At 42.5% G+C, this 26,520-nt stretch overlaps 2 protein-coding genes across 6 annotated transcripts in view; both read right to left on the bottom strand.

Moving 5' to 3' along the window:
• The window catches only part of CRYBG2 (crystallin beta-gamma domain containing 2), a 386,970-nt gene that overhangs the window by 91,661 nt on the left and 268,789 nt on the right, over window positions 1-26,520 (bottom strand). For all 4 annotated transcript variants that reach the window (XM_077295719.1, XM_077295720.1, XM_077295723.1 and 1 more), the window contains one exon: window positions 11,603-17,447. In XM_077295719.1, the coding sequence (XP_077151834.1) occupies window positions 11,603-17,447 (5,845 nt within the window). The remainder of the gene's footprint in view (window positions 1-11,602; window positions 17,448-26,520) is intronic.
• On the bottom strand, window positions 7,941-11,596 carry LOC143815930 (uncharacterized). 2 transcript variants are annotated; one of them, XM_077295725.1, is made up of 4 exons: window positions 10,713-11,596; window positions 9,953-10,620; window positions 9,698-9,904; window positions 7,941-9,577 (listed from the first exon to the last, which is right to left on the bottom strand). In XM_077295725.1, the coding sequence occupies exons 3-4, from the start codon at window positions 9,823-9,825 to the stop codon at window positions 8,839-8,841; spliced, it is 867 nt and encodes a 288-aa protein (XP_077151840.1). In that variant the 5' UTR covers window positions 9,826-9,904; window positions 9,953-10,620; window positions 10,713-11,596; the 3' UTR covers window positions 7,941-8,838. The 2 variants fall into 2 exon arrangements, with proteins under 2 accessions (XP_077151840.1, XP_077151839.1); XM_077295724.1 differs by having other exon boundaries at window positions 9,698-11,596.

Here is a 26,520-nt window from a genome sequence, read left to right as displayed (position 1 = left end):
TGTCTCATGTAGCATGTCGCATGTCACATGTTGTAGGTCGCCTGTCGCATGTCGTATGTTGCATGTCTCATGTCGCATGTGGTATGGTGCATGTTGCATGTGGTATGTCGCATGTTGTATGTTGCAATGCGCATGTCGCATGTTGTATATCGCATGTGTTATGTTGCATGCTGTATGTCGCATGTCGTATGTTGCATGTCATATGTCGCATGGTATATGTTTCATGGTGTATTTTTCATGGTGTATATTGCATGTTGTATGTTGCATGGTGTATGTGGCATGGTGTATGTGGTATGTTGCATGGTGTATGTTGTAGGGTGTATGTTGTATGTACTCTACTCTTAGATGAGATAAACAGATAGAAAGAAGGAATCAGAAAGTTAGAAGGAATAACTTAGATAGAATGAGATAGACAGATGTAAAGAAATAGAGATAGATGTAAAGAGATAGAAAGATAGATAGATTAGCGAAATTGTCACAAAACTTACGCTAGCAGTGGGTTACGACATTATGTCCTGGATGGGAAAAGTTTTCCGACGTCCAGGACAACACAATTTGCATATAAAGACTTCTGGGGCACAGAGGTTAGCGTCAAAAGCCGGCGCATGCGCAATAATGTGTTGTATGCTTTGCCCACTGTTGGGCAATACATACTGCGCAGGCGCTAGAGGCTAATGCACTGCGCAACCGCAAAAAATGAGCGCAATCTGTGCTATTTACAGATCGAGTTACATCGGACACGCCAAGGAGCGGGGAGAGAGAGACAGCGATTAGGCCCCGCCCATCGGACCGGACCGGGGTGATTGACAGACGAAAACGGCGAGATTACTAAGGTATTTTTTCTGCAAAGGTGGGGAATTGGGGGATATAAAAGGTACTAATGTAAAGCAGAGCTTAGGCCCTATTGAACGATATTTTTTATCTCATATCGAAAAAACCGGGTGACAGGTTCCCTTTAAGGGGTTATATTGGTTTTTAACTTTCTGACAGTGAGAAGCAACACACCTCTGATCTCCTTATCAGCACTGACAGGAGTGAGACCATCACTGGGAACAGCATTTTCTCCAATCATTATGATGATTAGCACTATGATTGGTCAACCATCTTGTAACTGACTATTCACTGCAATCAGTGGGTGGCAGAGCTGCAATTGTTTCTGCAGCTGAGGTCCATGCCAGTCACCTGTCTGGGATAGCTGTTGGCTCAAAGCAATGAAAGTTTGACTCCAAGGCAAAAAAGCACTCTAATGCTAGTTTCACATTTGCAGTATAATCCGCAGCGTATCTTCCGCAACCTGAAACGCACGATAACTGCATGCAAATGCAGCGGTTTTTAGACGCATAAGCTAACACATGCCTTCAAAAAAGCACAGTGTTTGCATGCTTTTTCATGCGTTTTGCATGCGTTTGCGTTTTTTGTGCGCATGGTGGAAAATTCTACAGGAGAAAAATCTAGATAAACAGACACCGCCAATGGGACAACAGTGGGCGTGTGTTATGGGATATCTTTATATAGACCCTTGGACAGCTAAAATCTTCAAATTGTGCTACTGTATCCTGTGTCACGATGGATCTTCGCATGGAGAGCTTTTAGTTCAAGCTGGATTTAAGTATAAAGCTGTTTCTTGCCTTTGCGTTTGCTTGTGAGCAACAAAGAAATAGAGAAAGACAGAGAATAACATGGCGTAGGCGTTATTGGAGACACCCCATTATTGAAGTCCGGGAGAGCCGTGGAGCCTACCACACCCACACAGCGAGCTCAATGACAACCTGGACAAATTTCCAGAATATACCAGGATGTCTCAAGAGACCTATTGGAATTTGCTTGGTCGTGTCCAAGGAGCCATCCGGAGACAGGACACCCAGCTCCGTAGAGCGATTCCTGCAGAGGAACGTCTCCTGGTCACATTAAGGTACGTAATAATTCTAAACAAACGCCTGTCATAATTATGATTGTTCTGCCATGTATTATTTGTTTTTTCCTTTATGTGTTTAGCAAAACCCCATCATAAATATAATTGTTCGTAATTTGTTTATTTCTTTTTTTGGCAGATTCCTGGCTACTGGAGAGAGCTTATCATCGCTCCATTTTCAGTACCGGCTTGGAATTTCCACCTTGTCTGGAATAGTTGCGGACACTTGCCGGGCTTTGTGGAACGTTCTCAGGGATGAATTTATCCCCCTACCCACCGTGGAAATGTCACTGGAAATTGCTGACGAATTCTGGAGAGTGTATAATTTCCCCAACTGTTTGGGAGCAGTGGAGGGAAAGCACATACGGATTACCAAACCCACCAGATCTGGATCGAAGTACTTTAACTATAAGAAATATTTGTCTGTAGTGCTCATGGCAATAGCAGGTGTGGACTGTCGCTTTATCGCCGTGGACATTGGAGCTTTTGGCTGTGGCAATGACTCCCAGACTTTCAAGAACTAACACGGCCTCTCCCAAACACTCAAGGCCTACCAATGCCATTTGTTATTGTTGGGAATGAGGCCTTTCAGATGTGTGAAAACCTACTGAAGTCATATTCCAGTCCGGACTTGAACCACACTAAAAGGATTTTTAACTACAGACTGACCAGGGCCCGAACAACTGTTGAGTATACCTTTGGGATTCTTGTCTCAAAATAGCGCATTCTTGGGACAGCCATTAATCTAAAAATGGAGACAGTCGATGAGGTTGTCAAAGCCTGAGTGGTTCTCCACAATTACATAATGGCTAAGGAGTGACCCAACATTGAACTGGATGAACCAGTTCAAACCCATTGCCAGAGAACCAACATCACCCTCTGCAGTCAACTGTAGAAGTTGCCCACATGCGGGACCAATTTGCTGCCTACTTTGTTTCTGACATCGGATGTGTGGCATGGCAAGATATTGTGTAAAATGTTCTGTTGGGTTTGGGTCTGTACCAGTCAGGTTTTAAATGTTCCTAATGTTTGTTGTTAATAAACAACGTGTTTTGATACCTATACCGAGTCTCCTATGTCTTTCCTCTCATAATCATGCAGCGCCCCAGAGTCCTGGTCGTTGCAGTACTGTTGCTCCGCCGCTAAGGGGGGCTATGGTACGTCTGATGGCACTGAAGGAGTTCATCTGACCAGGTATCACAGACACCAATACACTTCACAGTCTGGCCTCCAGGGGGAGCTAAGGGTTCTATGTATTAGGCCACTCCTCACAATCTGGTAAAACTGGGGGTTAGGCAGGAAGTTAGATGAGAAAGCTGACTGGGAATCGAACAGGCAACACCCTGTGGCAGGGGGTGTTGCGGGGAGAGACTCAGAGGGGTCCCTGTCAGGGTTGGGATCCTGACAGAGGCCTAGCAACCAGAGAGAACGTTACGGGACCGCGCCTGCACGATATAGCGGCGGTACCCCAAGAAAGGACAAGAAGCGAGGTTTATTGTGCTGAGTGAGAAACGAGATCAACGCAACAAGGAGAATACCAGTAGGAGTCGTGCTGTAAGACGAGGCCACACCCTATTGAGGCGCATAACCGGTGGCCGGAACGCCGAGGAAGTATAGAGCTCCAGGCCAAACTTCAAACCTACGGCAGGACAGTCAGTTATAGGCGGGCTGTCTCACCCAATTGACCTAGGAAGACACAGGGGGGTAACAACAGGAGTGGGGCGACGCTAGAGTCCCGGAAGAGCTCCGAGCCTCCCCGTCATACGGGTGCATCCTAACCATAAGATCTGGGGGGACGTGGAAGAACATCAGAATCGAGTTGTGAGGGAACACGAGAAACAGACACAACAGTTGTGAGGACTATCCCGTGGTGCTTAGCAGGGAAGGACTACAACACACAAGCGCTAGAAGGTAGGCACAGATTTCCACCTGCAAAGGGAGCTCTGGATGTGCCATCGGACCGGCCAGGCTTGCGCAGCCCGGTTAACCATATTCCGGATTGAGGACCCTGAAGCCTTCAGTAAAGAGGTAAAGAGACTGCAACCTGGTGTCCTCGTTATTTACTGCACCGCACTACCACCACCATCCACACCCTATTATTTGGGCGCCCCTCAGCAGGGTCACGGACCGGGCCTAGCCACCGTGACAATCCCCGAACAGAGACTCAGAGGCCCGGTACCGGGTACCCCTCGGCCCTGCGGCATTGGGGGCGCTGCAATCACTTATGATGTCAGTGGTAAGGTAGTTGACGTCATTACATCCTGAGTCTCTTTTGCATTATCTATTGAACGCAGACTGAGGAGAAGATGGAGGTATAATACAAAGCAGATCTATACTCACCAGGTCAGGTGTCAAAAAAAATGAGTTCATGATGCACAAAACCCAGCATCATGAATTCACTATTTCTGACACCTGTCCAGGTGAGTATATATATGCCTTGTATGACCTCCATCGTCTCTTCAGTTTGTGTGAAATAGATTACATAGACTGAAGAGAAAATGGAGGTAATACAAGGCATATCTATACTCACCATGCCATTTTTCAGAAATAGTGAGTTCAGGATGCTTGGTTTTGTGCATCCTGAATTCACTATTTCTGGCAGCTGTTCAGGTGAGTATAGATATGCCTTGTATTACCTCCATTGTCTCTTCAGTCTGCATCACATAGATTAACCCCTTTCTGACATGTGACGTACTATCCCGTCGAGGTGGGGTGGGCCTGTATGCCCACCGACGGGATAGTACGTCATAGCGATCGGCCGCGCTCACGGGGGGAGCGCGGCCGATCGCGGCTGAGTGTCAGCTGACTATCGCAGCTGACATCCGGCACTATGTGCCAGGTGCGGTCACGGACCGCCCCGGGCACATTAACCCCCGGCACACTGCGATCAAACATGATCGCAGTATTCCGGCAGTATAGGGAAGCATCGCGCAGGGAGGGGGCTCTCGCGTTGCTCCGAGGGTCTCTTACCTCCTCCTCCCTGCAGCAGGCCCAAATCCAAAATGGCCGCGGGGGGCCTTCTGGGTCCTGCAGGGAGGTGGATTTCCAGCGCCTGCTCAGAGCAAGCGCTGGTAAGCCTGCAGGAGTGCACGTCAGATCGCTGATCTTACACAGTGCACAGCAGTGTCAGATCAGCGATCTTACACTATCACATGATGCCCCCCTGGGGCAATGTTATAGTGTAAAAAAAAAAAATATTCACATGTGTAAAATAAAAAAAAAAAAAAATTCCTAAAAAAATATATATATTGTTCCTATAAATACATTTCTTTATCTAAATAAAAAAAACAATAAAAGTACACATATTTAGTATTGCCGCGTCCATAACGACCCGACCTATAAAACTGTCCCACTAGTTAACCCCTTCAGTGAACACCGTAAAAAAAAGAAAAAAAAATGAGGCAAAAAACATCGCTTTATTATCATACTGCCAAACAAAAAGTGTAATAACACGCGATCAAAGAGACAGATATAAATAACCATGGTACCGCTGAAAACTTCATCTTGTCCCGCAAAAACCGAGCTGCAATTCAGCATCATCAGTGAAAAAATAAAAAAGTTATAGTCCTCAGAATAAAGCGATGCAAAAATAATTATTTTTTCTATAAAATAGTTTTTATCGTATAAAAGCGGCAAAACATAAAAAAATGATATAAATGAGGTATCGCTGTAATCATACTGACTCGAAGAATAAAACTGTTTTATCTATTTTGCCAAACGCGGAACGGTATAAACGCCCCTCCCAAAACGAAATTCATGAATAGCTGGTTTTTGGTCATTCTCCCTCACAAAAATCGGAATAAAAAGCGATCAAAAAATGTCACATACCCGAAAATGTTACCAATAAAAACGTCAACTCGTCCCGCAAAAAACAAGACCTTACATGACTCTGTGGACCAAAATATGGAAAAATTATAGCTCTCAAAATGTGGTAACGCAAATAATATTTTTTGCAATAAAAAGCATCTTTCAGTGTGTGACGGCTGCCAATCATAAAAATCCGCTAAAAAAAACGCTATAAAAGTAAATCAAACCTCCCTTCATCACCACCTTAGTTAGGGAAAAATAAAAAAATTAAAAAAATGTATTTATTTCCATTTTCCCATTAGGGTTAGGGCTAGGGTTAGGGTTAGGGTTGGGGCTAGGGTTAAGGCTACAGTTAGGGTTGGGGCTAAAGTTAGGGCTAGGGTTTGGATTACACTTACGGTTGGGAATAGGGTTGGGATTTGGGTTAGGGGTGTGTCAGGGTTAGGGGTGTGGTTAGGGTTACCGTTGGGATTAGGGTTAGGGATGTGTTTGGATTAGGGTTTCAGTTATAATTGGGGGGTTTCCACTGTTTAGGCACATCAGGGGCTCTCCAAATGCGACATGGCGTCCGATCTCAATTCCAGCCAATTCTGCGTTGAAAAAGTAAAACAGTGTTCCTTCCCTTCCGAGCTCTCCCGTGTGCCCAAACAGGGGTTTACCCCAACATATGGGGTATCAACGTACTCAGGACACATTGCACAACAACTTTTGGGGTCCAATTTCTCCTGTTACCCTTGGGAAAATACAAAACTGGGGGCTAAAAAATAATTTTTGTGGAAAAAAAAGGATTTTTTATTTTCACGGCTCTGCGTTATATACTGTAGTGAAACACTTGGGGGTTCAAACTTCTCACAACACATCTAGATAAGTTCCTTGGGGGTCTAGTTTCCAATATGGGGTCACTTGTGGGAAGTTTCTACTGTTTGGGTACATTAAGGGCTCTGCAAACGCAATGTGATGCCTGCAGACCATTCCATCTAATTCTGCATTCCAAATGGCGCTCTTTTCCTTCCGAGCTCTCCCATGCGCCCAAACGGTAGTTCCCCGCCACATATGGGGTATCAGTGTACTCAGGACAAATTGGACAACAACTTTTGGGTCCAATTTCTTCTGTTACCCTTGGGAAAATACAAAACTGGGGGCTAAAAAATAATTTTTATGGGAAAAAAAATAATTTTTATTTTCACGGCTCTGCATTATAAACTGTAGTGAAACACTTGGGGGTTCAAAGCTCTCATAACACATCTAGATAAGTTCCTTAGGGGTCTACTTTCCAAAATGGTGTCACTTGTGGGGGTTTCAATGTTTAGGCACATCAGGGGCTCTCCAAACGCAACATGGCGTCCCATCTCAATTCCAGTCAATTTTGCCATGCGCCCAAACAGTGGTTTACCCCCACATATGGGGTATCGGCGTACTCAGGACAAATTGTACAACAACTTTTGGGGTCCATTCTCTCCTGTTACCCTTGGTAAAATGAAACAAATTGTAGCTGAAGTAAATTTTTTGTGAAAAAAAGTGAAATGTTCATTTTTATTTAAACATTCCAAAAATTCCTGTGAAACACCTGAAGGGTTAATAAACTTCTTGAATGTGGTTTTGAGCACTTTGAGGGGTGCAGTTTTTAGAATGGTGTCACACTTGGTTATTTTCTATCATATAGACCCCTCAAAATGACTTCAAATGAGATGTGGTCCCTAAAAAAAATGGTGTTGTAAAAATGAGAAATTGCTGGTCAACTTTTAACCCTTATAACCCCCTAACAAAAAAAATGTTGGTTCCAAAATTGTACTGATGTAAAGTAGACATGTGGGAAATGTTACTTATTAAGTATTTTGTGTGACATATCACTGTGATTTAATTGCATAAAAATTCAAAGTTGGAAAATTGCGAAATTTTCAACATTTTCGCCAAATTTCCATTTTTTTTCACAAATAAACGCAGGTAATATCAAAATTTTTTTACCACTATCATGAAGTGCAATATGTCACGAGAAAACAGTGTCAGAATCACTGAGATCCGTTGAAACATTCCAGAGTTATTATCTCATAAAGGGACAGTGGTCAGAATTGTAAAAATTGGCCTGGTCATTAACGTGCAAACCACCCTTGGGGGTAAAGGCATACCTCCCAACCGTCCCGGATCCCGCGGGACTGTCCTGATTTTGACAGTCAGCCCCGCGATCCCGGGAGGGACATTAGTTGTCCCGCACTATGCAAGGTTTGTTGCTGTTTTTTTTTTTCTTTAATAAAGCTGGGTCACCTCCCGATCACCCCCCTTATTAGTTATATTAGTTTGTGACAACTCATAGCTCCATAACAAACACAAGAAGCAAAGCTGCAGTGTTCTACTTGTCTCACTCTTGGAGCTATGAGGTGGCAGAAACACAAAGTGTACGGCGAAGTGTGCTTAGTCGGCACACGGTGTGTGTTGCCAGCGCCGAATTTACCAAAGAACCAAACAGTATTTGGGAGAAAAATAATAACATTTATTTTTAACAATAAAAAAAAAATTAACTGTGGCGGCTTGGGGTAGAGTGACGGAACTGGGGTGTGTGTAGCTTTGAGGCCTGACTGGCTGAAGACGACGCAGGGGTTGTAGGAGAAGAGGCGATTAAAGTAGTGGGGTCAGGGAGTTCAGGGATGGTACTGGAGGCATGGGATGGCAGAGAAACACTGGAAGGGCGAGACAAACCTGACATCACAGACACATTGAAAGTGAGGGGGGATGGATTGCGATAGTCTGCAGGTTTTTTTCCCCTTTTTGAGCTCTGCGCTGCTGTCTGGGGAGCCTTGGTGTACTAATGTCCTGCGGCCCGGTGATGGTGGCCGTCTTATCATGGCCTGCTAGCTGCTGCTGCATGCTGGTGGTGAAGGGCATGCCAGGATCCGTGTGCTTCTGCATGCTGGTGGTGGTGAAGGCCATGCCAGGGTCCGGGCTGCATGCTGCTGGTGGTGGTGGTGGCGAAGGCCATACCAGGGTCCGGGTGCTGTTGCATGCTGGTGGTGGTGAAGGCCATGCCAGGGTCAGGGTGCTGCATGCTGGTGGTGGTGAAAGCCATGCCAGTGTCCGGGTGGTGCTGCTGCTGCAGCTGGGACCTGGTGATGGTGGCTGACCCGTCATGGTCCAGTTGCTGCTGCTGCATGCTGGTGGCAGTGGATGTCCAAGCAGCTGCAGAAGTTGGCATGGTGGTGGTGGTGGGCTGTCCAACAGCACTCGGTATGGTGGCGCTGTAGTGGTGTCCGGCAATGCTTGGAATGGTGGTGGCCGTGCAGTGGTATACAGCAGAGCTCGGCATTGAGGTCAAGCGTGACAGTGTTGGCACAGGTGGAAATGCCACCACTGGCTGCTGAAAATACCGACTCTGCTGCATAGCCTGCATGTAAAGCAGCATTGCAGGCCTGCATGACACTGAGCTGGGGATCAGGAGTAAGGTGTTCCGACATGCCCTTTTCAATTTGATTAAAAAAATGATGTGCTGGACTCTGGAGGTCGGTTTTCACTTGGTCAAGGCTTCTGGTGACATCCTGGATAAGTGTATTCATAAGGTTGATGCCACTATCCAGTCTGTCTCCCATAGTCTTAAGTCCATCATGAAAGATCGAGCTCAAGTGCAAAAACTCTGGCATGAGTGACCTGTCCGAGGCCCTCTGCCGCTGGCAGCAAGAGCCCCCAAAAAAACAGGCAGAGGCAGAGGATTGGGACATGGGAACACCTGATGGACCAGCTTCTTCCTGGTCTCCAGTCTGTGTTGCAGACCCACTATCTGCTGCTGCGCTGGTGGATGGCTGGGACAGGTCCGTGGCTGTTTGATGAAGAACCGCTCCAGAACCAGGGTCAAGAGTGCTGCTCCAACTGCTGTGAAAAGAAAAACATTAGTACCAAACATTTACAATAGTAAAAGCGTCAACTCCTGTGGAATAGAAAAATACAGATTAGGCAATACAACACAATCCAATACACCATAAAAATACTTACGGTCTCTGGGCAAGGACCGGTTGCAAAAATGACAGAATGCGGTGATGCTTATATTTTCGGATCCTTGCTCCAGAACCACTGGGAACTTGGCTCTCTTGACGAAAGTCCTTGTTGAAGCGATCCGTCATCGAACGTCAGTGTTCTGACTTTGAGCACTGTTGAAAAAAAAAATGGTTAGACAATGCACTTTTGTCCGGGATCACACAACTGTGTGTGATGAGAGAAACTCTCAGGAGTTTCTCTCATCACACACACTTGTGTGATCCTGGCCAAGGTCACTGCTGCATCACACCGCATTGCAATACTTACGAAATGCCTTGCGGACCTGAGCCGTGGCGTCGTCCCAGCCATTCCTCATCACTTGGGCCACTCTATTCCATAGTCTCCGGATCGTCACGTTGTCCGAGTGCTGCGGAACCCGGGTGTCCCACAACGGGACTCGCTCATGGACCAGGGAGATGAGGATATCGTTTTCAATGAGGTCCTCATCCCGTTCTGGAACCTAGAAAATAAAGAAATACATTAATGTTGGAGAGATTAAAATAAGGAAAATAAAGAAAACAGAGACAGAAAACAGGCAAGAATAATTTAAGGCAATAAAAAAAAAGGAGTCAAGAACAAAAAGGCAAAGAAATAAGCAAAGTGAAGAAATGAACAGTCAAGAATAGTACAGTCAGGATACAATAAACAGAGTACAATCAGTCAGGTATACGTACACGTCGCCTTGCCACACAAACTGGTCCATGCTGCTCCTGCTCAGCCTCTGCTGCAGTTGAAGAACTATTCTGAAAAAGAAAAAAAAATTGTCACATGTGTAGATGTGACAGAGAATACTTACCAATCTGAAGAGGTGAGTACTCACTTCAATTTTGTTTCCACCTTGATCAGGGCCAAGGCGCTCCTCGGAAAAAGACAACGACATTCTGATGAATGCAGCAAGAAAAAAAGAGACAGAAATTATTAGTACATATAAAGAGAGAAAAAAGAAAAGACAGACATTGGCTTTTATACTCACATTGTCCAAAGTGGAGATTCCTCACAGGTTCTTTCCAGCATCTGATCTTCTTCCCAGTCTTCAGAGTTGTGGACTGCAAATGCCCACTCCCTCTTTTTATCAGTTTGTATGTGGGGGGTGGCTAATCAGTGTCTAGACAGATTTTACTGTGGAAAAACGCATGCGTTCACAAACGCAAACAAAAGCATGTGCTTGCGAACGCATGCGTTCTCATAGACTGAAATGCATTTTTTCAACGCATTCCTTCTGCAAACAACCGCATACGTTTCTAGGCGGCAAATTCACGCCTCCGAAATTACAACATGTTGCATTTACTGAGCCAAGCCGCAGACAACGAAACAACGCATGCATCGTCAAACGCGGCAAAAAGCATCCAATCGCATGTACCTGCGTTCATAATGTTAAATATAGAAAAACACAACGCATGCAGAAGTATGCGGCATAAACGCTGCGGACACAACCGCAAATGTGAAAACAGCCTAAGATGCCGAAACTAGCGCCTGATCATGACATATATTTATCTCTCAGCTCAAGGGGTAATTAATTACACACACAGGTGGGCAGTCACGTAACCACATATATGCGATTTTCATACTAGTAGTCACATATCGACTATACCGATTTGGCTTCTCTCAATTCTCGTCAATGGAGAGAAATCAGATAAATCTACATCGCTTGTGACCGTAAGTATTCAAATTGCAAGCATGTCATCATGTGAATGCCTGCTCACTCACTCGTTCTGAGAATAATGGAGAATCATGACAGTGTGCGTATCAGACACTCTCTTGATTTGGCAAGCCAGCAGTCTCCTGTACAAACTTAATTTCAGTCCGGACAATCCCTTTAATTAGCATATAAAATAAGTTATTACATTTTTTTGTAAATCTCACCCAGACATCCGGGAAAATCTTTAATGGAGAAGACACTGACAACTCTAGCTTGGATGGTCGCTCATCTGAATCAATGTTTGCTACATGGTCCATCTTTGGAATGGTAGAGTCCACACTCTCTTCTTGTTTAGATTTTTCTGTAGTGCTAGTAGAAGTATCATTTATTGTGATTGTAGTGATATCATTTTCAGATGTATTCTCTGAAACTGTTTCTGTCTCTTCTGTCACACTCTGATCATCATTCTGGGGTTTCAGGTAACTGCTAAGGAGAAAACTGCTTTCAAGTCTGGAATAGTGCTTCCCTTCAGATGCATCTGTCTTTTTGTCTATTCTTTCAGACAGAAGTAAAGAGCCAATTATAGAACTTTGCCTTTGACTAATATTTTGTGCAATAAAATTCTTGTAGCTGTCACTTCTAGAAACCTCATCACCAGAGTGTTTTCTCATTAGTTCCAGTGGGGAGGACCTAACCGCAGACCTTTCTGTATTTCTTTCCCATGAATATTTCTGTTCACCTGGTTCTGAGGTTTCACTCTGTTGCGCTGCATTAGGCTCGTCTGTTAATTCACTTTCTTCAGAAATAATTTTATTTTCTTTTATATCTGGAATAGGCAACCTGAAAACAAAGTGGTCACTCTTTGGAGAACCTTGATCCTCTTTTATAGGGGGTAAAATACCACACATGTTTAGTCCAGAGGAACGAGGCTGACGAGGTTCTCTAAGTTGTTTCATAAACTCAGGGGTTTCGAATTGTCGCAATTTGCTCACCCAAATCTCCATATTTTCTAAAGCTTCTATTTCTTCCTCTTTTATAGCATTTATACCATATTGTGCCCTTGCATCGTCTAGTGTATGTTTTTCTGATTTGGGAAGATAGAAATGTTGAACACTTTCAGTCATTTGTTCTTGCTCCACTGAGTTTTGTTGCACTTGTGAGTAAATTGTATTTAGACCAGACATATTCCCTACAGTATTTTTTATTTTCTCCACATCTGAGATTAAGATCCCAGGAATTTCTCCATTAAATTTGTTTAAAAAGACATAAATGTTGGAATCATGTGTGTCAATATTTTTGCTTTCTAGGAGTTCATTTTCATTTCCTTGTATAGCAGTCAGCAGATTACTACTGTGCAAATTTCCAGTAGTCAGGGAATCACCAATGTGCAATGTTCCATTAGTCTGCGGATCACCACCATGCAATGTCCCAGAAGTCTGCGGATCACCAATGTGTAATGTCCCAGTAGTCCATGGATCACCAATGTGTAATGTCCCAGTAGTCCGTGGATCACCAATTTGCAATGTCTCAGTAGTCCTCAGATTACCACTGTGCAATGTTCCAGTAGTCTGTAGATCACCACTGTACAATGTTCCAGTAGTCTGAGGATCACTACTGTGCAATGTTCCAGTAGTCTGTAGATCACTACTGTGCAATATTCCAGTAGTCTGTAGATCACTACTGTGCAATCTTCCAGTAGTCTGAAGATCACTTCTGTGCGATGTTTCAGTAGTCTGAGGATCACTACTGTGCAAGGTTCCAGTAGTTTGCGAATCACTAGTATGCAATGTTCCAGTAGTCTGAAGATCACTTCTGTGCAATGTTCCAGTAGTTTGAGGATCACTACTGTGCAATGTTCCAGTAGTCTGCAGATAACTAGTATGTAATGTTTCAGAAGACTGTGGATGTCTAGTATTCAATGTTCCATTAGTCTGTGAATCACTAGTATGAAATGTTGCAGTAGTCTGAAGATCACTAGTTTGTAATATTCCAGAAGTCTGTGGATGTCTAGTATTCAATGTTCCAGTAATCTGTAGATCACTACTACACAATGTTCCAGTAGGCTGCAGATCACTATTGTGCAATGTTACAATAGATTGAGGATCTATACTGTGCAATGTTTCAGTAGTCTGTGGATCACTGGTATGCAATGTTCCAGAAGTCTGCACATCACTACTGTGTAATGTTCCAGTAGTCTGCAGATCACTACTGTACAATGTTACAATAGATTGAGGATCTTCACTGTGCAATGTTTCAATGGTCTGTGGATCACTACTATGTAATGTTACAGTAGTCTGAGGATCACAACTGTTCAAAGCTACAGTAGATAACTCATGTAAACTTTCTGCCTGGCCTTCTTTCAAGGATAGATTATCTGACTGAATTTTCCAATGATTTACTTCATCTGTAATTTGATTTGCTATAAGTTTACTCATCTGAGTATTTTCAGTTGGCAGATTATTGGTGGAGTCCCTAATATCAGTACTAGATAAAACAGGGTTGGGAATTTCAAACCTTGCAGGGTCATGTATTTCATTACTGATATCCATAATAAGAAGTTTTGCTTTTTTCACATCCAGATCTAATGCATCGTTTTCATCATACCATGTATCTTCAATTTTAGCTATTAAACATTTATCATTCGACAATATGGCCTCTTTTTGTACCTGGCCCATTAGTATACCACTTAAAGGATCTTCAACTACTTCTTTTACATTAGCTTGCTGACTTATCTCATTTTCCTTTTCTTCCCCTGCCAAATTGATATTTTCCACTAATTGTTTGTCTACACTGTTTTGATGATCATCAACATGGCTCAGATGCCCTTGATTAGCTTCATACATAGGGAGAGTTAACGTATCCTCCATTGTTGAATTATAATGGTCTACTGTTAAACATTCTTTTGTTGCAGAAATGCTTCCAGTCAGTTCAGCTTTGTAAAGTACCAATTCCCTAGTCTGATCCACAGGCTCACTTATAAATTGTTTTATATTTCTATCTTCATCTTTTTCACTACAAATACTAATGTCATCTGCACTTACGTCATCTGCACTAACAACAATTATTTTCTCCACAACATTGTTATCAAGAAATTGAGTAATCACATCCAAAGTTTGTCTTTCATTCTTATGGTGTTCACTTATGAGGTCGGCATTTTGTAAATTATGATTCACGTTGAAGTCATCTGCTTGTGCTGTATTTTCACAACATGTTTTCGACAGGCGACTGCCATTTACACCCATACTCAACATGTTATCTGGATCTTCTTTTAAATTGCTACACGGTTGTTCACTGATCTCTGCAGATGAGTCAACTAGGGCAAATTTCTCGCATGCTGCTTGCTCCTCATTATATTCGGCATCTGTCATTAACTCATTTGACTCCTCAACCTCTGTGTTTACTGTCATATCACTGGCAAACAGATAAATTGTATTCGAAGCTGACTCATGTTTTGTTACAGTAGCATCCAGTATACTCTGGTCTATGATGTCTACCATTGATATATCAACTTCATCACTCTTTTCCTCAATCATATTTACTATGTTTTTCACCACTGTAGTATTTTTTGGTATGTCCCATATATTTTCCATTTGTCCCCTCTCTCTTTCCACACTGAGTGCGAATTTACAACCATGGTCAATTACATCTCTATAAACATTTAGATTCAAATCCATTTGTAACGCTTGGTCTGACTTAGTGGACAATACTTCACTGGACCATACATTTTGTTCATATTTGCATCTATCTTCATCCATTGACGATATAGTTCTTACAATATTATTTGGTTGATCTCTCAATTCTGCTATTTCATGTTCAGACTGCACTGATATATCCAAAGCATGAAGAGTGCCCATTTCTCTGTTTTCTTCATTAATTTCATTCATGTGATCTGTCTGTCTATCTACTGCTGTTATAGAAATCATATCTGGTTGCTCTCGGTTAATTAATTCTTTGTCTTTCCTGGCTTTCTCATTGCGATAATTATAACCTATGGTCGACCCTTCCTCAATTCTGTCCTTTTCTTTTTTATGTACAGATTTCTTCCACGCAACACCATTCTCACCTTCAGGAATGTCCATTTCTGTTTGTACTATGTAACTTTCTGCTATTGCTTTGTTTATTGGTAAATGATTGATGGCACCACCAACTCTATCTGCCAAATCTGTTTTTCTTTCTTCATTATTAGCAGATCTCATAATATCTGCTTCGACATGTATACTGTGCTTACCTTCAGTGGTCACAAATAAAACTTTTTCCTCTGATTGATCAGTTGCAGGGTTATTCTGCTGTGCTACAGCTGTAGATTGATTTTCAAGAGAAATATTAGTATTACATTTTAAGTGGTTCTTAGTACTATAGTCCCAGTGAGGTAATGCTCCATGTTTTTTACTCAATTCCTCCACTTTATATTTTAGCCTTGTATTGGTCTCTTCAAGTGGTTGATCACTGACTGAGCCTTCAAGATGTCTAATTTCATCATTTGCTCTTCTATTTAAATGAATAGAGTCATGCTTTCCTTCATTTACAATTTTATTATGGATTAAGGTGGGCTGATATTTACTTTTCACTTCTTTGCTGGTGTGTATGTCCCCAGCTATCTTATTTCTATTCTCATGTGACATAACCTTACTGTCGCCTTTGGTATAATTTATATCCATGAAGCGTGGAGCATTGTGATTCTTAAATTCATTTGAATGTTTCTCTCTATGTGTGTCTTCCAGTTTAATGGAGGCATCATGTGTAAAAGAGGGTGGATTTCTTCTTTGAGTTATTATAGGAAGGATCTCATGACTGAGCTTACTATCAACCTTTTTCATAGTTTCGTCTACATCGACCTCCTTACCTCTTGATTTTACCATTTCTGATGTGCTTGTTTCTTGATAAGGTGTGTCATCTATCAACATTCTTTCTGCAAGAAATGTACCAGTAAATTCTTCCTGCATTTCTCCTGGTTCTAGATTAGCATTTGATATAGAGTCTTTTTGAATTTCATTGTTTTTGGTGTTTGCAAACTTCTCAAAGTTTCGATTGTGTAATGCCTCTTTTCCATCAACAATATGACTCACATCATGGAGTACAGTGACTTGGGGCAAGAGTTTAAGTTCTGCTTTATATGATTCTTGTGAGTTCTTTGCATGATGATCTTTGATGGTTAGATCTCTTGAATGGATTGGGTTTCCTTCATACATTTTTACATTTTGGTTTGTTTCTAAACCTATTTTAGCACATAAATCATTGTCTTCTGAAAAGAAAAAATTGTGTGATATTTGAGGTGGCATTCGAGAGGAATTATTCCTGTGATTTTCAAACTTGTGTGCAGAAGCTAGAGGTGAACGGACAATAACATTCTCATTTTTCCATCCTCTTGGTGAACTTAGTGAAATAGAAGAATTATTCTTAGTCCTCAATGGGGGTGGTGTTGATGTCCTAGGGGGAAGCTTAAGATCTGGAAGTTGTTTTTTTTCTTTCCTATAGTTGTCTTCATAGCCAGAATGGCATATATTGGTTAATTCCACATTTGCAATGTATGTCTTTATACTACCTTTGCTTTCCATTTTTTTTCTATTACTGTCCATATTACTCTGTGATACTAATGGAACTGTAGAAGTGTTTACTTTTCCAGTATTTTCAGTTACTGTCACTCTTACTTGTTCACTTCTTTCCTTTAAGTGATCTTTTCTGACAGGATTGTAAACTGTAGAGAAAACTGGACCATGAACTCCTGGATTAACAGGGGCATCTTGAGGCACTTTATGTCTCTTTTCCCTAAGAGATCCATACTGTTGGGATTTGGGTATTACTTTGTGATGGATAACATCATCTTTTGAGCTAATACTTTCAAACACTTTTTGCAGGCCTTTTACATGGCCAACATATAATTGAGGAGACACATCACCATGTGACAGTTTTGTAGAACCATTCTTTTCTATAGGCTTTCTGGGAAACTCAGACTTTTGCTGATTATCCGTTTTATCCATTTTAGTTAATTGAAGTCTGCAAGATTCAGCCACCCAATCAGAGCGACTGGTGGTAAAGAGAAACTTCTCATCCACTGCAGATCCAATAGATCTAGAAGAAAAAAAAATGTTGAAATGATCAGAAACATATCATTCTGTATATTTACCCTGAAACTGCATTTATTGTAAAGCTAATCTGACAATTTAAAAGTTTTGCACTCTAATAAGAAAAATTAAACTACATTAAGAAAGCAGTGCACTTTTCTAGAATGTGCTGACAAAAGTAGGAGAGCTTTTTGCTTATCTACAATTACAGGTCAGGGCAAGTTAATGAACTAAAACCTGTATGGGTTTGTCACCAATGAAAGAACATGTATGCTTGTCTATACATCAGGAATGCTACAAGGGAGAGGTGATCTGAAGAAATATCAAAAGATGGTAAATGAGAGGGGCGGGGGGAGCATGACTGTAGTGGAAAAATAATAAAACTTAACTTTTAATAATATTTTAGTAATATATAAATCATCCACCGTGCTTGCGTGCAGTCTGTCCACAAGACCCCCTGTTTTTATCAGTAGGGGGTTCACGGAGTACACTAATACAAATAAAATAGGACACTATATTGTCAGAATCATGGACACATACATACTCTATAGGCGAAACACTCCATCCAATCAACCACTACCCACTATATCTCTAGTGATGAAGGAGCGTTCCACTAGGTATCTTTTAATATGAAATGCGCTTAATGATTATTGCATTATGCCCTTATTCTGAGGAAATGATGATATGTCATTACTAATTACTGAAAGGCCATTTATAAGTATTAAACTATCAGTAAACTAAAGTGAATAAATTATTGCAAATTATCCCCATTGGACATATCAAAGTGACATTGGATCTTTTATAGTCAAGCCAATATTACCATTTTATCCATTACACATCATTCAATGTGCCAATTTCATTAAGAATTCATTCGCTAAATCATTCGCTAAATATACAACACCACCTAATGCTCTGATCCAGTGTCACTATAGTTAAAATACTAAAAGCTTGAGCTCCTTAAGCAAAATGAGATAAAGGAGTGACATACAGTATCTAAATAGATCACCTCATTCTCATTCAACCATTAGAAGTCACCCCCCATAGGCACATACTATCCCTGGAAACCGATATGGGACTGATCAGTTCAGAGCCTAGCAAAGGTGCTGAGCCCTGATAATGGGCTCTGTCACACCTAGGTAATGTCGCCTCAATGCATTTCGCCCTTCACTATTATATTAGGCTACATCAAAAGGCTATCTATTTTACTTTTTGCTTATAGATTTACACAGGAGCGTCATACTCCCGGACACGATAAGAGCTGCATGCAGTAGCATGGAAGCCCAGCATATATAAACAACACCCCGCATCCCACTTCCGACGCGTACATGCACTGGCCAACCAGAGACTCCCCAACAAGGAGCCAATAGAAGGCGGTCACGTGTAGTGACGGTGCCATCATGTCAGCAAGAAGACGGCCGTCACTAAGTAACAAGTACACAGATAGACTCACAAAGGAGACTATCAAATATGAGGTAACGCTAACATTACATAGCGCCACATCCGATACTTTATAGCCAACAGTAAAACACAAAAAAATAGGAATAGCATAAGTGGGGAGACAGAAACAATTGAAGATAAACATATATATTACCCGCTATCTCCATATGCATATCAATGAGGGCTGTAATATACAAAAAACAAAACCGTATAAGGAGTGGACAGAACATTACAGGAAGAGAAATTCCCATCTTCCCTTAACTCGTTTCATGACATTATCCAATCACATTTAATAGACTCTTTATAAAGATGTAAATTATATTTCATACTTATATCTTGCTACTTATCTGTAGGGGATATTGAAGAGGGAATAGGGGGAGATGGGAGAAAAAGAACAGGTGAGGGAGAAAATAAATCAATGGTTTAATCTCAAACTCCATTAGAGGCATATCCAATCCTATTGTTTCCTTATTCCATAAACTCCCATTCCCTACTCAATACCATAGACTCCTTATACAAAAGCAAAAAACTTTTAATACTTATGTATTTTATTTGTTATTTAAATATACAGGAAGGGAATGGGATTAAGTCATATCCTCATAACTCATTTTCCAACCCTATTAAAAACCCTTACATGTTTATCCTTCTTCTCCCCCATATCCTACAATTATCTAGTTCAATATCCTCTTACTTAGATCCATTCCTATTACTATGGTTGATATATGCCATCATATTAATAAAAAGTCCTCCTCACCATCTCTTCCATCATAACCCCACAATATCGATACCATTTTCCCAGTGTAGATAATACATTCCCAATGTTCAAATCCAATCAAACAGTCCCAGATTCCTAGATAAAGGGGGTATAGGAGATGCATTCATTGAGACCCAATGGATTAACCGTTTTCAATTGAAACATCCATGGTGCCTCTTTCCTTGAAATCCTATTATCAAAATCCTCTCAACACCCTGAAACTTTATCACCTTGGCATTTCCATCGTGAAATTCCCACACGTCTAGATACATGGGTATCCTCCTTTCTAATATCCCTTATATGTTCTACGAATCGTTTCCTGAATTCACGTATGGTCTTCCCTACATATGTCTTAGGACAGGTACATTTACCAAGGTAAACGATACCCTCAGTAAGAACAGTTAATAAACTCTCTGTTGTAATACACCTTTCCTGACAGAAGTTATTAACGTCAGGTTATAAGTTTTATTTACATAAAATGGATAAGCGACATAAGTTCTGTCAGGGAGTGTACTGAAGCTGATCCCGTTTGGTAACAATCAAAGGCACTTAGGGTCTGGGCGATTCACTTGTAGATGGCTATGGACCAAACGGTCCTTCAAATTGCGTCATCTACGATATGTTACTGACGGTTTAGATGTAATCATTTCTTTAATATCGGGATCAAGCTTTAAGACATTCTAATAGGTCCTCAAAATACCCATCACGTCACTACGCCTCTCATCAAAAGTCCCTATCAGAAGTATCAAACCATCATTTTGATCTCTATCCTTGGGTACCAGCAAAGAAATGCTATTAGCTGCCCTAGCATGTTTTTAATACATTCATAGGATATCCTCTTCTGATGAATCTATCCACTAATTCCCCTGCCCTCCTCTCAAAGGTGTCGAGAGAAGAGCAGTTGCATCTCAGCTTAAGAAATTGGCCTTTGGGGATTCCTCTCTTCAGTGGCAGAGGATGATGACTCTGCCACTGAAGGAGGTTATTAATGGCCGTAGGTTTCCTAAACAAGTCGGTTACTAGAGAACCCATACCATCAATACCTCATCACTAGAGATAGAGTGGAGTAGTGGTTGATTGATGGGAGTGTTTCACTATAGAGTATTTATGTGTCCATGATTCTGATAATATAACTCTTATTTTATATGTATTAGTGTCCTCCGTGAACCCTCTACTGATAGAAATCAGGGGGTCTGGTGGACAGACTGCAAGCAAACATGGTGGATAATTTATATATTACTAAAATATTATTAAAAGTTAAGTTTTATTATTATTTTTCCACTACAGTCAGTGATTTTTCTATAATTTGGTGGGATACCAATTTGGTCCTAGGGTGCCTTATCAGTGATACGCGAGGGGAGAATGCACATTTATTAAGACGCTAAAGAGGCTTTCGGATTTTATTTAAAAGCTGGTTTTTATTTGTATACTAGACTGTGCACATTTTAATGACATGTTTTCTGACTTTGCAGTGAGGAAAGGAATTAATCTTGTGACAAAGTCACTGGTAAAGTGCTGAAGGGGAGACATGTTTTGCTGAGGCTATTGGCTTCAGTAATTTGAAACCCAGAAGTTTTGCATCAGCACCCTAAGTGTTGAGAGGGGTTAATCAGCCATTTTGTTTAAGGGCTGGGTTTTTGTGGACAACCACAGAGCGGATGGGAGGTTGTCCATCTTATCTCCACCCCAGGGTGTGGTCTTTGGCTTAAATAGTCGGCCTCCAGAGGCATTCAGTATTCAGTGTGTTTGGAGAGAGTAATCTACAGGAAAGTGCTTGTGTTGGGGCTAAACTGAACCATGTGGTTTTGCTAACACAGAGTGAGTGGATCCCTGCAGATGTATGGACTGTGAGATACCATTTTGTTATGTTTTCCTGTTTTGCCCAAAGGGCCATGTTTATTTTACTTCACCATGGTTTATGCGGCATGTACCTAATAAACCACTGAAGCACTTAAAGAGACAGTGTGTGTAAAGATGCCCATACATGTGTAAAGATGCCCATACAAACTAGTGTAAAGTTGATTAATGTTTTCATACATAAATTATGTTTATGGGTTTGCATTTAACAACGAACAAATGTTTTCACCAATCAATGACATACCCTCATTGTATGCAAAAACTAGGCACTTTTGAATTTTTTGTCTGATGAGGAAGATATCCAGAAGCAATCTCTCTTTGAATGAACATTCCAAAAAACATCTTCTGTCCTTGCCAAGAGTCATTGAAAAATATGGATGGGTTGAACAAGTTGTGAAACAGTTGTACACCAGACATTTGTTTAACGACTGTCAACTGTCATCTTCTAGTTAATGTGAAGGGTAACTTATTGTGGCTATACTTTTCATTATAAAACAGAGTCTAAATCAACTATTTCTATGTTGAGCTGTGTGACTGTTCAACTGGCATTATACCTTAAGAGAAGGGATAGGCTGAATTTAGAGGTAGTTTACAAGTAAGTGCCTGGTGATTAAAAGTAATTTGTGAAACACTCATATGTTTATGACCAATAGTTACAGATTTACAGCTCTGTTAGCTTTGATAACTGTAATCGCTAAAATATTGTGACCTGAGTTCATACACCTATTTAAAGAGAACTGATCAACATACAGTTTGCTTATGAGACAGAGTGATTTGCGCCTCAAGAATATTCATAAGACTTCACAAGTCTAGTGAATCTGACAACAAGACGTAAACCCCAAACTATTTAATGCGCGTGAAATAAATATTGAACACACCACCTTTTTTTTAAGTAAATATATTTCTAAAGGTGCCATTGACATTAAATTCTCATCAGATGTCTGTAACAACCAATAAAATCCATGCAGGCAAAGAAATCAAACCATATATGGCCATAAAGTCATGTCAGACGCTATTCACACTAGGGCGTCCGACAGACAGCGGTAATTCCTCATTCGTCCACTATACGCTTAGTGGCGCTGGCTAGACTTTATCCAGGTTGTTCGGGGTTAATCTAGCTGGTAATCGGGTTGGAGGCTGGGTCACGCCCGTGGCCTTTAAATAGTCATTCTGGACTTTGGGCATCGCCGATTATAGCTTGTGTCTTGTGCCTGGTGATCTCGGTCTGGAGTGGTGGTCTAGGAGAAGAAATATCATATCTGGTGGTGTATTATCCTTTGTCATATTTTTCCTTCCTATATTTGTATTTGTTTTGCCCTGTGCTCATTATAGTGTTTTCCTGTGTGTCTGCGGCGTGGTGCGTTTTTTAGTTTTCCCTGTCTGTGCTTTCTGTAGGGGTTGGTGTGTGGTCTAATCACTGGGTGGCGGGTGGAGGTTTCAGCATAGGACTGAAACAGGAGTCAGGGTCAGGCCTGGCGGCCCAGACAAGCACACCATCAGTGTAAATTCTGGGAGAGGGACAGACAGGGTTTTCCCTAGTCTGAGGGATATCGCAGGGGCCCGGGTAATCAGCCATAGTCTACCCAGTACCCGCATGACATTATAATTGGCCCAAATTTATTTTGGATGCCATGGATCCCATGACTTCCATAACCCGCCAGTTGGAGGCGCTGTCCTTACAGGTCACTGAGTTGAAGGGGTAGTTCAGCAACAGGGTCTTGTAGTATCTAATGTGCAAGCTGAAAATGCAGGTAGAGTTGCAGAGCCAAAGATTCCTTTACCTGAGAGGTTTGCTGGGGAATGCAGTAAATTTGTTGTTTTTCGTGAAGCTTGCAAATTATATTTTCGTATGCGCCCGGGTTCCTCTGGTAATGAGGCTCAGCATGTGGGCTTGGTATTGTCATTACTGAACGGAGACCCCCAAGCATGGGCATTTTCATTACCATCTGATTCAGCTGCATTTAACTCAGTGGAGTTTTTTTTTCTGCTCTTGGGCTCATATATGATGATCCTGACAGATTGGCTCTAGCCGAATGTAAAATTCGCGCTCTCCGCCAGGGGGAGCGATTGGCGGAGGATTACTGTTCTGAATGTCGCCGCTGGGCAGTAGACACGCAATGGAATGACCCCGTGCTGACGGAGTCAGTTTGTACATGGGGTTTCGAGAAGGGTAAAAAGCCCTCCTGATGTATGAGACTCCTGCTTCTCTAGAGTCTGCCATGAGTCTTGTTGTCCGCATTGATCGCCGTTTGCGTCAGGGGGTGCAAGAGACGCCGCTTATGGGGGAGGGCGTAGGTGCACGTGAGGTTGCTGCAGGTGAGCCCACAGAGCCTATGCAAATCGCAGGGGTGTCACATCATCGAGCCCCCTCGCTCAGAAAGCAGGGAGCCTGTTTGTGCTGTGGTTAAAAAGGGCATTATGTTAATGCTTGTCCTCTGTTTTCTAAGAAAAGCGCAATGGCGGAAAACTACTAAGCTCAGAGGGTGTGGAGGAGGCCAATCTGAGCTTATGCATATCCTCCATGGTGGTCTCTCAATGTATGCTTCCTGCCAGAGTTATGGTCGCTGGCAGAGAGCTGCCAATCACTGTTTTTGTGGATAGTGGGTTGGCCACTAATCTCATTGATGAGGAGTTTGCCCGCACGGCCGGGTTCACGGTCGAATAACTGCCTCATCCTATCCGGGTGGTCACCATCAATGCTACTCCACTCCCACAGGGAGGGGGAGATTACTGAGTTTGTGGCTGAGGTTAAACTTCACATTGGGGTCCTACATTCTGAGCAAGTTACATGTAGGGTGCTCAGTAATCTTCCTGCACAAATGGTTTTGGGTTTTCCATGGTTGTCTATGCACAACCCGGTGATTGACTGGAAAACTCAGGACATAATTCAGTGGAGCGGATTCTGCCAGGAGAATTGCCTGGCCACATGTGTGTCCGCTGTGACTCCTAGCATTCCTGAGTCACTGCTGGATTTAGCAGATGTGTTCTCTGAGAAGGGTTGCTCAGAATTGCCACCACATCGACCCTATGACTGTACTATTAGGTTTAAACCAGGGGCCAAATTGCCGAAAGCTAGGATGTTTAACATCTCTGGTCCTGAGAGACAAGCTTTAAAAGACTACATTGCTGAGAGTTTGAGCAAAGGGCACATCAGGCCTTCGTCCTCGCCGGTGGCAGCGGGGTTCTTCTTCGTTAAGAAGAAAGATGGCGGACTACGCCCGTGTCTGGATTTCAGGGAGTTAAACCAGATTACGGTTCGTGATCCATACCCTATGGCACTGATACCTGATTTGTTCAACCAGGTGGCTGGTGCTAAGTGGTTTTCCAAGCTTGACCTCAGGGGGGCGTACAACCTCATAAGAGTCCGTCAAGGTGATGAGTGGAAGACGGCTTTTAATACTCCTGAGGGTCATTTTGAAAATTTGGTGATGCCATTTGGGTTGACAAACGCGCCTGCGGTATTTCAGCATTTCATAAATGATGTGTTCTCACATGTACTGGGGAAATTCGTTATTGTGTACCTAGATGACATTCTCATTTATTCATGCGACCGTGATACTCATTTAGAGCATGTGAGGCAGGTGTTACAGCTACTCAGAGAAAATAAGCTCTATGCAAAACTTGAGAAATGTGTTTTTTTCGGTTCAGGAGTTGCCTTTCTTGGGTTATATTGTGTCTGCTTCAGGGTTTAAAATGGACGCCGCTAAGGTGCAAGCGGTGCTGCATTGGGAACGGCCTGATAACCTAAAAGCACTCCAGCGGTTCCTTGGATTTTCTAATTACTATAGAAAATTTATCAAAGATTTTTCTACCATTGCTAAACCGCTTACTGACATGACGAAAAAGGGTACCAATTTCTCGGCCTGGCCTGAGGCTGCTGCGCATTCGAATTTCTGAAGAACAGTTTTGCTTCGGCCCCCATTCTGGTGCAACCGGACGTATCAAAACCGTTTACCGTGGAAGTCTGAGGTTGGAGTGGGGGCGGTGCTGTCACAAGGCTCATCCTTGGGCGAGCTGCGTCCATGCGCCTATTTTTCCAAGAAGCTGTCGCCCGCCGAACATAACTACGATATCGGCAACAGGGAATTGTTGGCTATCAAGTTGGCTTTTGAGGAATGGCGACACTTCTTGGAGGGGTCGGTTCACCAGGTTACAGTTATCACCGACCATAAAAATCTGCTTTATTTAGAGTCAGCCAAGCGTCTGTCCCCCAGGTAGACTCGCTGTGCATTGTTCTTCACACGATTCAACTTTTTTGTTACGTACCGACCGGGGTCTAAGAACACCAAGGCAGATGCTTTGTCCAGGTGTTTTCCGGGGGGAGAACCTCGGGAAGATCCGGTACCCATCCTCCAAAAGGGTGTAGTGGTCTCGGTTCTCATGACAGAGGTTGAGGCTGAGATTGCCGAGGCTCAGGAGGAAGTACCACCAGAGCTTCCCATTAACAAATCATTTGTACCGCTCCATCTTCGCCTAAAGGTGTTGGGTGAGCATCATGATTCTGTTCTGGCTGGTCATCCAGGGGTTAGGGGTACCTTGGAGTTGGTGTCACGTCGGTTTTGGTGGCCCAAAATCCGACAGGATGTGGTCTCGTACGTATCAGCATGTACCACGTGTGCTAGGGCTAAGACACCTCGCTCCCGTCCTGCTGGCTCATTACATCCTCTAGGGGTACCCAGTAGGCCATGGATGGAGATCTCCATGGATTTTATTACAGACCTACCCTCCTCAGCTGGGAACACGGTCATCTTGGTGGTTGTTGATCGGTTCTCAAAGATGTCGCACTTTGTGTCCTTGCCTTCGTTGCCTAACGCGAAGACTCTGGCTCAGGTATTAGTGCAGGAGGTGGTTAGACTTCACGGGGTCCCATCTGACATAGTGTCTGATAGGGGTACTCAGTTTGTGGTAAAGTTTTGGAAAGCATTTTGCTCACGGCTGGGGATCAAGTTGTCGCATTCTTCGGCGTTTCATCCTCAGTCAAATGGTCAGACCGAGCGTATGAATCAGAATCTGGAGCAGTACTTACGCTGCT

Source organism: Ranitomeya variabilis, chromosome 3 (genome assembly GCF_051348905.1).
Source record: "Ranitomeya variabilis isolate aRanVar5 chromosome 3, aRanVar5.hap1, whole genome shotgun sequence".
NCBI lineage: Eukaryota > Metazoa > Chordata > Amphibia > Anura > Dendrobatidae > Ranitomeya > Ranitomeya variabilis.
The sequence above is the reverse complement of the archived record's forward strand: the minus strand, read 5'-3'. Positions and strand labels throughout refer to the sequence as shown.